A 14,589-nucleotide genomic window follows, 5' to 3' on the forward strand; every position below is an offset into this window, starting at 1 on the left:
GAGTAAATCCACATTTGACATGCTCTAGCTCCTCTTTGATTGTTTTCCTCCCTGCATTCGCGGAGGCTCTCAGCACTACGGCATCCCGATTCATTTTCTCAGTCCATGGCTCTGACTTCCCCAGGTCCAGGTTTGCTCTGCCTCTAGGGCAAACTGCGACATCATCAGAGAGAGTGATTAACTCATGGAAATCAGAGATGGCAAGGGGTGGCCTGGCCAAGCTGGCCATACCTACACTGGCTTGTGAGCCTTCCAGAGACCTTCCCAAGCTGATCTGCAGGTGCTTGGATAGTTGACTGTCAACAAACCCTCCTGTCCTCTCCCACCTGTCATCACTTCCTGCTTCCCCTCTGCCCCAGAGCATCCCAAGATGTGTGTTTGTGGATCTAGGGAGATGCTACACTACCAGTGTTCCCAGGGTTTTTCCCAGCAAACATAGATGTGCACTTCACTCCAATTCAGCCTGCGGAGCGCACCTTCCTTGGGGATGCTTGCTTTGCACATTGCTACACCTGAACATCATGTTACAAAGCAAATCCCTGCTGGAAACGTGTGCTAACTCCCCATGAGGACAAAGCATCCCTGCGCCTCGGCTCATGTTATCCAATTGGGCCTTTGGATCACACTGTTACGGGGTTTCTTGCAGCTCCTTTCAATCTCCCATTTTCCCTGGCAGAAACTCTGGCACAGAGGCTGCGGGGAGCACACCAAGACTCGCTGTCCTGGCGCACCCCCTCACAGTGAGACGCAGCACTGCAGCACGTCCGCCTCAATTTCCCCACAATGATCTTAAGCCTATTCCCGGCATAGAGCTGACCTGACCCCCCAGCAAATCCACCTTTCCATGGTAACAGTATCCTTTGGACAAACTCCCAACCTCCTCCCCCTGCCCCCCCCAAAAAAACTCCAAAGGAATCTTTGGCCTAGCTGGGCTCAATGTCCAGCCCCCTTCCTTACAGGTAGGTCCCAGCTGCAATGGCAGTCTTCACATCCACCAACAGGTACCTGGGCTCTGGTCACCCCAACAAACTGCCTCCTCCTACCAAGGGCCCTGGCCAGCCAAAGTCCTCAAACAGCTCGTGCCCTCACCCAGGCTTCACGCCCCCAGGCAGGAGCAATCTGTCTGCTCTCCTCCCAGCCAGCACTCAGCTGCTGGGCTTTCCTCTGCAGTCAGCTCCTCTTCTTTCCTCCCCAGCCAGTTATCCCCACTGCTGGGCTTTCCTCAACATACGCCCCACATCCAGAGCAGATGACAGCAGGGTGGGGCTAAGTGAACTGGGCTGACTGCCCCACGGATTCCTGGTCCTTAAAGGGGCGGGCCACCCTGGCACAGGGGGTTCAACCATCAGTGATGGAAAGTAAATTCTTTGCCCAGGTGCTCAAATACCATGCAGGTGAGTGCAGCGTGAGAACCCAAACAGAATGGATTCCCCCCTCCACCCCGAGCATCTGCCTTGGGAATAGTTGGGCATGGATGTGTGATAGTGATATCAGCTTAAAGGCAGGTATCAGAGCCAAAGCCCGGTTGGAATCCCATTCTCAAATGCCTATTAATTATTATTAGCTGTCCTACAGTAGCACTTAGGGTATGTCCACACTAGATTGCAAACCCAGATGTACTGGACCTGGGCTTGTGGTCTCATGTGTTTCCAAGCCAGTGCTTGAGCATCCACACTGCACTGTAAACCTGCGTTTACCATTGCTGGACTCAGGTCTCACACCTGTACTAACGTATCCCTACTGCGCCACACAGACTCTCTGACTCCGGTCTGCCGCTGGAGCTGCGCCCACGCTGCAAAACAACAGGCCTTGGGAGGGGCAGGTTAGACAGGCTGCCATTGCTTTTGCCACTGTGTCGTCTAGACCTGCTCAGAGCGGTAACGACACCGGCTCTTTGTCTGCAGCAGGACGGGGAACTTCTGAGAGAAAGCTTCGTGCAAACGCTGTCACAGAGTTGAGACATCTTGTGGGGGGTGCGTAACTTTCAATTACAGCCCCCCCCCCAGCCCAGCACCCAAAAGAGCTTTGGAAGGATGGGGGAGTGGAGCGTGTGACGAAGGGGTTTTCCTCCCTCTCTCCTTTCATGGCCTCATTTTCATCAGCGGGCCACAACCTTTCAGGCAGCGCAGCCAAGCAAACGAAGACAACCCTGCGGTCTCTGAGGGGGGTCTCTTAGTTGGGGATAACTCCAGACTGCCTCTGTGGGTCAGGCTCAATGCAAACACTGCGCGCTTCCTCAGTCCTGAAGCCGTGCCTCCCTCGGCCCCTCAGGGCCATGGGCCTGATCTCACATGCTGACTGGAGCTCCTTCTGTTCCGGCACGGAGGCCCCATGGCCGAGCCTGGCTGGCTGGTGTGCTCAGGCTTGGTACCATCGGAGGGGCACCTGCTAACCGGAATGCCGGGAAGAGCCAGTGAGAGCCTTCCCAGTTGGATTTTTCCACTTGGCCGTTTACTTGGCCAGATTTAAGGAGGACAGATGGCCAATATGTGTCTGAGTCTCCTTCTGTTTATCCCATCTGCTCCGGGCAGCAACTGAGAGTAAGAGAGAGAAGGGGCGGGGGGAAGGGAGGTGGGCAGCAAGCGGCATTTGGGGATTCCAGCAGAGTTGGTTTCATCGGTGGGGCTGCTTGCAGTTCCCTTTGCGACCCATCACCACCAGCCACAGCGTTCCAAAGACTCCGCGAGCCGGAGCATTTCCCAGACAGGTAGCACTGATGGGCAGACTCCTACAGCTGCCGAGGATGGGTGGGTGAAGCACTGATGAAGAGGACGGACTGGCTCTGAGGGGACAAACCTCAGTGCACATTTACTGATCAAGTTCCCAGCGCAGCCTTGTTTGTGCAGAGAAGCAGGTGGGTATTGTCCCCTCCTTAAAGTATATATTGGCCATACAAGCCTGTGTAAGGGGAGAGAAGGTAATAAGCATAGATAAAGGCCTCTCTAGCGCTACCAGGAAAGCGCCTTTGGTCGGAAGGGGGAGTACAAACAAGGCCATCATTTAAGGCCTCTGGCACACGGGGAAGTGTCAAGTGTTGGCTCGGCTGAACCTTTTCAGGGGAGGCCAGATCCATGCACAGACACAGGGGAGGGGGGCTGGATGAACACTGGCAACAAGAGACTGCAAAGTGCAGCCAGCAGCATCAGGTAGTAATGAAGAATTGTGCTCCCATCTAAAGAAACCTCCCCTCCCGCAACACACACACACACACAGTGGTACTGTGCATGCGGGAGGATCTCTCACCGGACTCCCACATGCGGTGAAGTGAGAGGTCTCCATTTGGGGCGGGGGAGATAAAGAAACGCCCCCATAGAGTCCACCAAAGGTCAGTATTGCTCACTGGACCCTGGGCATCTCCTTCAGCTGAGGAAGAACAAGGGTGCGAAGGGAGCCTGGCCTCTCCTCTTCCTGAGGCCACGTGGGAGGTGATGGTCCCTAGACTGCCACAGGTGTTTTTGACCATGCACTGGCAGCTCCACTCACGAAGCAAGCCCTTCCTGCAGGTTCTGTGCTGTGCTCTTTGCTGTGAGGGCGACACGGCGAGCGATTGATGCTGAAATTACTCACGTTTAAAATTAAATAAAGGTCCCAGAGGTCTCCTAAAATTCTAACTAGAAGTTAATTCATCTCCTTACATTCAAACAGAGCTTTGAATCAATCTCCCGCAGGAGACGAGATTAATCTCCCTTTGCTCCCCTTCCCCAGCAACCATCTAAGCGTTTCTGCAGCTGGCCAAGCTGCTCTGGGAGAGCTTGTGTGTGCGTGTGTGTTTGATGGGCGAAAGTGCAATGCAAATGAAATTATTATCTTGCAAGAGGAAGATCCCAGCCAGTCAGGTGTGACCCACCCCCCCTCAAACCAGCATCCCTTGGCTTGCTATTGGTGCAGAAGGTGGATTCCTGTAGGTAACCAGCATACTATGCATGCACTGAATCTTCTAGGTCTCAATACTGTGATGTTCAGAGTGTGTGGGGGGAAGCGTAAGCTCCATTCTCTTCCTGCTGCCTCTCTGGGTTAGTGGGCTGGCTCATTTTCCAACCGCCTCTTCCAGGGGACTTGGAGGTTTACAGAGTACGCAAACCTGATGTCTCTCGCTTTCTCAGCCTGTGCCTCTGGGTGATTATCACGAGCGGGGCTGCTAGTCAATCACACAGCTGCAGAGAGCTGAGAAGTCAAAGAAGCAGAAAGGTGAGAATGATAATATTACAGGCTTTGCCTCTTTTCTCTTTCTCCTGGCTGCACTCAGAGCTGGAGGAATTCCCCCTGCCCGGTCGTTGCAGGAGATGGATGCTCCCCCGGCTCAAAGTTGGAGAGCAGTGCCAGGGAAACTCCAGGTGCAATGAGAATCACCTTGCCTGACCCAAGAGGTGGATGTGAGGCCAATGCAGGGCAGGAATACATTGGTGGAATAGCATGGGCTAAGCCCAGGAGACCAAATGACCATGGCAGACATCTAAACCGCACCCTCCTGAAGGCAGGGTGGAGTGATTCCTTTCCTTGGCACTGGAGCCTGTCTGAGAAAGGCTGTTGTTACATGTCTCTTCCTGTGGGGCTGTTTGATGGCTGCTGTGTTCACTTGATTGCATTCTGTGCCAAGGGTCACGGGGAGAGGGAGCTTTTCCATAAGACAGAACAAAGATGTAGGATGGGCAGAAACCTTTGTGCTTCACTGCACGAGCCGAACTGACCAATAAATGATGGAGGAGAGGGAGAAACCTCCGAAAATTGACAGGAAAGCGCATGTTGCGCCTCCCCCTGAAGCGCTGACTGGTCGCTGTCAGAGACAGGATCCTGGCATGGATGGACCATTGCTCAGTGCCAGTGGTGTTACGATGCACAAGCAGACGGAAGCAGGACAGAGACAGCAGACTAGCCTACACGCTGCGACGGTCCCCAGAGACCTTTAGTGAGACGATGCCCCGCACTGCATGCCTTAGTCCAGAGGTGGGCAAACTACGGCCCGCGGGCCACATCTGGCCAGTGGGACCCTCCTGCCCGGCCCCTGAGCTCCTGGCCCGGGAGGCTTGCCCCCGGCCCCTCCCCTGCTGTTTCCCCCTCCCCTGCAGCCATGCTGCCGTACGGGCAGTGATCTGGGGGGCGGGGCTGCGCACTCATTCAGGGGAGTGCGGCAACTGGTCTGGCTCCGGCCGGGCGGCACGGCTGCCAGACATGCTGCTCTGAGAGGCATGGTAAGAGGGCCAGGGCCAGGGGGTTGGAGGAGGGGTGGAGGGTCCCGGGGAGCAGTCAGGGGACAGGGAGCAGGGGGGTTGGATAGGCGTGGGAGTCCCGGGGGGCCTGTCATGGGGCAGGGGTGTAGATAGAGGTCGGGGCAGTTAGGGGACAGGGAGCAGGGGGGTTGGATGGGGGTGAGGTCCCAGAGGGGGCAGTCAGGGGACAAGGAGCAGGATGGGTTGGATTGGTCGGGGGTTCTGAGGGGGGCAGTCGAGGGGCGGAAAGTGGGAGGGGGCGGATAGGGGGCAGGGGCCAGGCTGTTTGGGGAGGCACAGCCTTCCCTACCCGGCCCTCCATACAGTTTCGGAACCCCATGTGGCCCTCAGGCCAAAAAGTTTGCCTGCCCCTGCTTTAGTCATAGCCTCTGCCTATTTGCATCAGGCTTGACTTAGACAGGAAGCAGAGGACTGGAGCTCACTCGAAACCATGCTGGGTAGCTGTTATAAACTGAAGAGAGGCAACAAAGTCACCTGCTCCACCCAAGACAGTTGAGTCGCATCAATTTGACTGGTAGAGCAGGAGTTCTCAGTGGAGAACAGCGCGTCCTTTCACTGCAGAAACCTTCATTAACAGCCCATGCATCGCAGCACAGACAGCCAAAGACGGCCAGGAATAGGTGTTTGAATTTTGAAATGAATTTCCTTGGGCCGGGCTCACCCCACCTGTCACTGAGTCCCGCGGACACTGGAGCAGTTAAGTCGCTGGGAAAACATTTGTGGAAAGAGAACGTTGAAGATCCATGTGTGCAAGTATTTGCAGGAAGTAAAGTTTGAATCCTCAGACCCAAGCACTCACATAAGTGCTTGTGCATCCAATCTGCAATCAGAAATACTGTCCAGCATGTGACTTTTCGATCCGCTGCAGCCTGGCAACACACAGGAAAATTCAAATATTCACTATGAAAGAGTCAACCCACAGGTTATTTACTAAATAAATGCGAAGAACTCCTTATCTGCTTGCAGACACTCCACAGGAGAGCAATAGCTACATCAATTGAGTATTACCCACTCCCACAGCAGACAGCAAACGGGAGTTTTTGGAGGAATAACTGTGGATCCTGTGCTTGGAGGAAAACACGAGACTAGTTTGTGGGTGATTCGTGTTGAATGGCTGCTGCAGTGAAGTCTATCTCTCTGGGCTGAGTATTCACACCAGGCTGGACATCTTGGAGTTTGAGTGGGAGTCCTAGACACCTGCATTTGTTGTTTGTGCTCAAGGTCAATAAATATTTCTACCTCCGCAACTGGTGGAGACCAGCCCCAGTCCTCAAGCTTGATGCTGGAAGAGGATGCTTTGCCGGTCAATGTTTTCTTATCTTTCCCTTCTGCTCTCTTACAGAGTTGCTGTTCCTTAGAGCAAATCATCACCTAGGGCAAGTGTGTCATTTTACAGCCTGTGCCACATAAGGGGCAGCACATAGCTACGCTGCCCTGAGAGCAGGCCAGGAACCGCAGTGCGACTTCGAGAGTCACCTGGTTCCTCCTGGTCTCCCCATACTCTGGAGTGGGGGAAGTTATCTGTGCCAGATTTATGCTTGGTACAGATCACTTCCCCATCAGTACTGGTGCATGGTGAGGGAGGGAGGAGTCAAGGCTCTTCCCATTGCAGGCCCCTGTCTGCCAGTTCATGCAGGATGCGGAGTAACCCTGCATTGAAAGCTGCCGTCCCTTTCACGCACTGACCCATGATATGGGGTAGCATGCGCAGGGGGAAGCTGGTGACCTCTTGCATCCTTGCTTTGGTGTGTAAAGTAGCTCACAATTGTGCCCTCAACAGGAAAGAAACATTCAAAGAATCAAAACAGGGCAAAGACCCAATGCAGGGGAGGGACAGGCAGAAGAATGGTGCACATCTGTATGTGCGCATAACTCAGCTCTGGCTGGGGAGGGTACTGCTCCCAGTGACTCCAGTGGAGACGAAGAATGGCCTGGTAACTGGGCCTGTAGACTAGAACTCAGAAGAACCTGTGTTCCGTTCCTGGCTCTGCCACTGTCTCTGTGTGACCTCAGGCAAGTCACTAAATCTGCCCTGCACCTCTGCCGTGTAGGGTAAACCCCATGAACAGATACTATGGTGAACTCCTCTAGTGAGATGGGGACTTGGTAGCCAGGGCTCAGTTTGGTCCTTTATCAGCTAGTAAAGTCCCTGAACCTAGCTCACTGCCTCTCTGCATGGGGAGGACTGAGAGAACGCTGTAGGAGTAGGAATTGTCAGTGTACGGAGCAGCTAGAACCTAGGTCTGCTGGACACTGAGCAGCTGCTGTACCCATGTCACCACCCAACAGTTGTGGGCCAGCAGTGACCGACAGGCTGTGAGCCTGGAGGAGCAAAGTACCACAGAATGTGCTCCCCACAGAGGGCCTGTCTGGCTGTGCTCACGGGGGCCCTGATCGCTCCAGGCACACTATTTAAGCCTGGTGGGGACCCCAAGAAGTGGTCTGTGCAACCAGGTGGATCCCCATCTGGGTCTATGACAGACCCTGCTCCTTCGCCTTGCTTTGGTTCTTGGTTTCTGACCTTGGCGTCGGTTCTTGATTTCCGACTCCAGCCCTGCCCACTTGGCCCGGCTGCCCATGCCCTGGCCGTGACAATTTGGTAGGATCAATTTCAATAGGTAGTGAACTTAGCCCAGGGGTGTCATGAAAGTTTCCATTGCCTATTCTCCTACCAGCAATCCTGACCCTGTAGGATTCTTTACAATAGAGGGCCTGCGTCATTCCAACCCCAATTCTTTCAGTCAATGGGGACGCTGCGCTCTCCCCAGTAGAAATCATGCTGAGGGCACCGAGCCTGCTGTAAGAGCGATGCCGTGAACATCTTGGCTCTCTCCCCACACTGGGATGGAGAGACCTGACTCAGTTTCCCACAGAAGCGACGGCAAGTTCTTACTGGGGGTTCCTGGCTGGCGGCTGTGAATTACAGCTGATTGGCTCTGAAGACATCGGGAGCTGTCTCAGTCAACAGAGGATGGAGAGCTAAAGGGCGGGGGGGGGGGGGAATAACCTGCTGAAGCACAAGGAGAGGAGGATCAGAGAAAGAGAGGAGCGGAGGGAAGGAATGGGGAGAAAGGGGCGGGCAGACCAGATGAAAAAAAGGTTTTAAGAAAAAATGAAAAGGAGGAAAGAGAGAAAGGGGAAAAGAATGGAACAGAAGAAAGTAGGAAGTGATATGAAATAACTGACACAGAGAGAGATTGACAGCAAAAGACAGAGGGCAAGCTGTGGTGGGGGGTGGACATGGAAGACAAAAGGAGTTAATTACCTGTGTCCTGCCCCAGACAAAAACAGGGCCTCTAGCAGGACTGTGGGTGGGTAAGTGGGGCCTGTAACAAAGGCAAGCATCAGAGACTCCAGCCGGACAGAGGAGGCCTAGGCCGGGTTACAGCTGCTGTGCAATGGTGCCACATGGTCACCGTCTGGCACATAACATGTACTCAGCTGAACTCCATCCGCCAACACCATACGCATCGACTTTCCCTGACCTTCCGTGCAGCGTTCTCCTGCACCCCTCCGCCTCTGCGACTCCTTCTCCTGCCGTTCTCAGAGCAGCCTTCCCCCTCTCTTTGGCATGGGATGCACAGGCGCAAGAGAATGTGCAGCTCAGATCCAAGCTCCGCCATTGGCAGGAGCAGCTGCTGATGCAGAAAGTGTTGGGGGAAGGGAGGGAAGGCTCTTTCTCCCTCAAATTTGCATGCACATGCATGGAACCCCCGCCTGCAGAGACAGGCTCCCTTTGGGGGCATGCTTCTCTGTGTGCAAAGTTAGCAGGTGCAGGGAGGAGCACGCGCGCATTAATCAAAGTCTTCGTAAAAGGGTGGTTGGTTTTTCCAGGGCCTCAGCAGAAAGTACAATTCGGGGCTCGGTTCCAGCTGCGGCCGGTGGGACAGTCTCTCTTCCGCGGGACGGAGGGAGGGAGTGACGCTGCTGCTGGAGAAACGCAGCCCGTGTCCAACTCACAAGCCAAACCGGAGGCCCTTCCAGGGCAGGGCACATGGGAACTTTGCTTCTGCTCGGAGCCTGGGAAGAGTGAGATCTGATCTCTGGGCACCCAGAGGGAGGAGGCGGTTGGGAGGGGATGGCTGCATCATGGTAGCGGCGGAGGGAGGGGTGATGGGGCGCTTTGCAGGAGGAGAGTGAGATGAGACTGGAAGGCCACACTGCCCCCTTGCACAAGCGAGCGTATGGGGAAGGGAGGGGCGGAGAAGCTGTCCTACTTCCTGGTGGATGAGCAGTAGCAGCAGGAGCTCTTTAGACTGGCTTGGTCTCTCTCCCTCTCTTTTTTCTCCTCCATTAACCCCTTGCCTGCTGGTGAACCCATTCCCCTTCCCCAAAACAAACTGACATCTTGCAGAGCATCCCGAGGGAACAACCCTGCCCCCACTCCCCATCACAGTAACATCCCAACCTACCAAACGGCATAAGTGTGGCTCAGTGCCCACTCCAGGCTATTCGCCTCCTCACACACACACACACGGCCTACTGATTCCCGAATCCTTCTTGGATCCACCCTGGCCTTCGGCAGCCTTCACTGTCTGTCACTGCCCAACACCCTGACTGTGGATGTGTTGCTAGGAGTAAGGGAGGGCGCTCCGGAGACCAAGACGCCATTGTCTTGTTGGGTTATTCTGGCTGCCTGCGAGAAGCTGCAAATAGCTCCGTCCTGTCTTGCGGCCAGGGAAGAAGCCAGTGTGTGCATCAGCCTCCCGTTCGTCTCTCCCAGCTCTTAAAGGAAATTCCGCCCTGTTCATTCCTGGGTCAGGCTGGGGGAAGAGGGGTTGTCAGTGTCCCAGCAGAAGTTCTCACATGGAAGGAGAGGGCATGTTGATGGGATGGTGCTGGTGGTGGATGCATGGAGGCTGCTTTGACACCAAGAGCCAGCAATGTCCATCATCTATGCTCCCTCACTGCAAAGGGGGGCGGGGGAGAAGAAGCTTGGGCCGGCGCAGCCCAGGCTAGTATCATGGCTGCATCGGGGCCATGAAGTCTGCCAGTCTGAGGTCTCCAGGTCCAAGTGGGCCAGCTAGGGCTCCGCCAGCTTCGGAAGACTGCAATCCTCCTGCACTTCACCTGCCACAAGCGGGAGGAGCTCCCGAGCCTGGTTAAAGGACGGGCAGCTTTAAAAGCCATGATCAGGGGCCGGCTGGGCCAATCCAGGGCACAGAGGGGAACGGAGAGCCTTTGCCAAGGAGTGCAGACTCTTCCTCTGGATGGAAAGAAGCAGAGGTTGGAGAGAGATGGAGGGATCGTGAGAGGCAGTGGTAGTGGCAAAGAGGGACAGACGGATTGGGGGGGCAGGTAAAGACGGACGGAAGAGAAACAAGGGAGACTGAGAGAGGATTGAGAAATGGCTACACGGAGAGGGGCAGGCAGATGGGGTGGAGAAGGAGACGGAAGGAGAGTGAGGGGCAGAAAGAAGGATGGACAGGCCCAGGAGGAGGGGAGGACGCAGAGAGAGAGAGAGAGAGATCGGTGCTCTGCCCTCTGAGGGTGTGGGAGAGCGCGGGGGAATCGCACTAGGTGGCCACACCTCTACTCGGGGCTGGGATTGTTTCCAGACCTGCAGCTCCCCTCGTCCCACCCACAGCTGCCGCGCGCTGGCTTGCTCTGAGCCCCTTAATCAAGTGCAGGCTTGGTGCTAATAAGTGACTTTAAACAGGTCTGTCATTTTTGGATTGGGGGCCGGGGGTGAAGGTGGGGGGGAGCAGGGACTGGGGAAACCAGCAAATAAATCTACATCTGATTAACATTTACGTTCCTGCAGGATTTGCAGAGAGCAAGAGACAGGAGAGAAACCAGTGCCAGAAGCAAGGCTGATCTTAGCCTCGCCTGCACCTGTTAGAGTAACAGTGACCTCCAGTGGCTGGTTGGGTGAATCCCAGGGGCCTGTTCCCAGGCCCTGTTCCCTGTGCAAGGGATGGGTAGAGATGTAGGCTGTTATTTGCAAAGTCCTAGGGCACTGAGAATCTCCACCAGATTCCCCAGGCACATTTAAGGGGTGCCACTCCAGGTCCTGATCCTACACACAAGGCAGCCATTTTCCTGGTTTGTTGAATTCAAGGGGCGTCCATGGGAAAGACCATGAGCTCTGTTTTCAGCCGTGGATGACCGATAGGGACAGAACGAACACACACATACACACACGCTGCCGGTACTGTTCTGTTTTGCATCCAAAGGGAAAATGATTTGGATACTGAAAGGGGAGAAGGAGAGAGAGAGGGATTCATAAGAAACAGTGAGAAAAGGAGTGATTGGGGGGTGGGGAGTGGGGGGGAGAGGGAGGGATGCTCCCAGGCTGCTTGAGACACATGGACACAATGCCATGTTTTGGCCTTTCTGTGGTGGTGAGGATAATTTGGGTAGGCTCTCAGATACTGTGGCGACTAGTGCAGGATCAATGGCTATGACAGAGAGGTATTATTTGTTTTGCGGTAGTGGCTAGAAGCCCCAGTCATAGACCAGAGCCCCATTGTGCTAGGGGCTGTACAAACACAGAACAAAAATACAAAAAATTTCCCCAAAGAGCTTCCAAACTGGATAGAGAGATCGACGGGAAGAAGAGAAGAGGTGAGGAAAGCAGGGAGAGAGAGAGGAGTTTCCAGAGCAGGCTTCATCACCACCTCACTCACCTCCTTTGTGTCATTGTCCGGTATCAGAGTGTACAGGGGCATCACGCGGTTAATTTCCAGCAGCACGGGGGCTGGGCTGAGCTGCTCCTTGCCTGGGCGCCGACACAAATGGCAGGTGGAGGGGCAGCGGCCCTTTTCTTCGCAGTGGATCTCCACGCCTGAGATCAGCTGATCGTCCGAGAGCATCTGAGCTGTCAGCAGGCCTGAGAGGTAGGTGATGAATGGCATGGACTTGAGTTCCTTCTTGGTACCGAGTTCAGTCGTTTCTGTTTAGGGAATGGGGAGGGGGGGGGAGAAGACCAGTGGAAAATACATTTCAGCCCAATCAAACATTTTCTGTCGCCAAACCGAACACCACAGCAGCCAGGATAAACGCAGCTGCTTACAGCACAGGTCGTGTGGGACCAGGCTAGGATGGAGGCACAAGAGAAGGGAAGGGAGATAAAGAGAAACATGAGATTTTCACATTGCTGTTTGGTGTGGCTGGTTGAAAAATGGGATGTATTTTGAGTGAAATGTTTCTAAAGAAATGAACATTTCTGTGTTTAAATTTGCAGATTTGTTTGATTTTTCAATAAAATGAAAACCAAAAAATTTTGGTCTTTGGAAAAAAAATAAAAGGTTTTCAGTTGCCCTTTCCCCTTTGTCTCCCTTATTTTCTTCCCTCCCTGCCCCTTTTTCCAGTGAAATAAAAGGGAACATACCCATCAGAAAAGAAATTTTTCATAGTATCGTAGGACTTGAAGGGACCTCGAGAGGTGATCTAGTCCAATCCCCTGCTCTCATGGCAGAACTAAGTATTATCTAAACTATCCCTGACAGGTGTTTACCTAACCTGATCTTAAATATCCCAACTGATGGAGATTCCACAACCTTCCTGTGCAATTTATTCCAGTGCTTAACCACCCTGACAGTTAGGAAGTTTTTCCTAAAGTCCAACCTAAACAGCCCTTGCAGCAATTTAAGCCCATTGCTTCTTGTCCTATCCTCAGAGATTAAGAAGAATATTTTTTCTCCCTCCTCCTTGTAACAACCTTTTATGTACTTGAAAACTTTTATCATGTCCCCTCTCAGTCGTCTCATCGCCAGCCTAAATAAACACATTTTTTTCAATCTTCCCTTACAAGTCATGTTTTCTAGACTTTTAGTAATTTTTGTTACTCTTCTCCAGACTTTCATAGAATCATAGAATACCAGGGTTGGAAGGGGCCTCAGGAGGTCATCTAGTCCAGCCCCCTGCTCAAAGCAGGACCAATCCCCAATTTTTGCTCCAGATCCCAAATGGCCCCCTCAAGGATTGAACTCACAATCCTGGGTTTAGCAGGCCAATGCTCAAACCACTGAGCTATCCCTCCCCTCCAATTTGTACACATCTTTCCTGAAATGTGGCACCCCGAACTGGACACAGTACTCCAGGTAATACATCCCAGAATGATGTTTGCTTTTTTGTGTGGAAGAAAACAGAGTCTTCACTCTTAGGTGGGTTGTAACAAATCAGAGACCGTTTATTCTCAAGCAATTGCAAGAGGGGAACTACACACCCGGGCAGGGAATCTGCCTCACTCCAGGTAGGGCTCCATAGATAAGCAATTGAGGAAAGCCTTTATACCTTTTTGCTACAGGCAATAATGATCACAGCTGCAGTTTGTTTATACATATTCCTACCTGCTATCTTATTTTTCTCAACAAATTCTGCTACAGTCTACATTCCAATTTTATCAAAGCAAGGTCAAAAAACAGCATCTCAAACAATTTTCCCAGCCGCCTAGCACAAGCCCCACTTCTACAAATCTCGCACTATTAACAATAAGGTTAGCCTGTCTTCTGCAGGGCTCTTGCCTAGCACAAAATGAGTACTACACTTCCACATTTTACAACAGCGTTACACTGTTGACTCATATTTAGCTTGTAATCTACTATGACCCCCAGATCCCTTTCCGCAGTACTCCTTCCTAGGCAGTCATTTCCCATTTTGTATGTGTGCAACTGATTGTTCCGTCCTAAGGGGAGTACTTTGTATTTATGCTGATTGCATTTCATCCTATTGACTTCAAACCATTTCTCCCATTTGTCCAGATCATTTTGAATTTTAATCCTCCAAAGCACTTGCAACCTCTCCCAGCTTGGTATCATCCACAGACTTTATAAGTGTACTCTCTATGCCATTATCTAAATTATTTTCATTTAGGAAAACATAAAATAAAACAAACACACACACACTATTTTTCATTGGAAAAAAAAAATGTCAACAAAATCAAAGCGGACCAGCTCTACTGCTTAGGAATGGTGTGGTCCAATACACCACCAACACTAATGGAAGCTCACCCAGACATAGCGCCTTAATTCCAAATCAGGTTTGCTGGAAGGCTCATGACCCTTTCAGACAACTTGGCAGGGAGACTGTGGCTGTTGTGGGATTTCAGGTCTCGGACATGCAAAACCACATGAAGCACTTTCAATGGGGTTTTGCTGTGGGTTTCTGGGTGCATGAAACCATGGGAGGTGCAGTCTTTGTGAGGATCAAAGACAGAAAGCTTCAGGCAGCTGAGGTCAGGAAGTAATGATGCCCCCCCAACCTCCCGTTTTTCCCCAATGCACAGAAACACACCACTTAGGGTTGGCGAGCATCACGAAATACTCTTACTCATCAAGTACTGGGCAAGATTCTAGGTTACATGAACCAGCTGTCTGGCCTGATAGCCCCATTGTCTGGTGTGAGACAAGCCCTGTGA

General features: G+C 52.8%; 1 protein-coding gene across 4 annotated transcripts in view; it reads right to left on the minus strand.

The window, feature by feature from the left end:
- Positions 1-14,589, minus strand: part of ASTN2 (astrotactin 2) — a 604,755-nt gene that overhangs the window by 160,153 nt on the left and 430,013 nt on the right. For all 4 annotated transcript variants that reach the window (XM_048822555.2, XM_075120548.1, XM_048822557.2 and 1 more), the window contains one exon: positions 11,858-12,123. In XM_048822555.2, the coding sequence (XP_048678512.1) occupies positions 11,858-12,123 (266 nt within the window). The remainder of the gene's footprint in view (positions 1-11,857; positions 12,124-14,589) is intronic.

The sequence above is a fragment of the Caretta caretta genome, chromosome 16 (genome assembly GCF_965140235.1).
Source record: "Caretta caretta isolate rCarCar2 chromosome 16, rCarCar1.hap1, whole genome shotgun sequence".
In the NCBI taxonomy this organism is placed as follows: Eukaryota; Metazoa; Chordata; order Testudines; family Cheloniidae; genus Caretta; species Caretta caretta.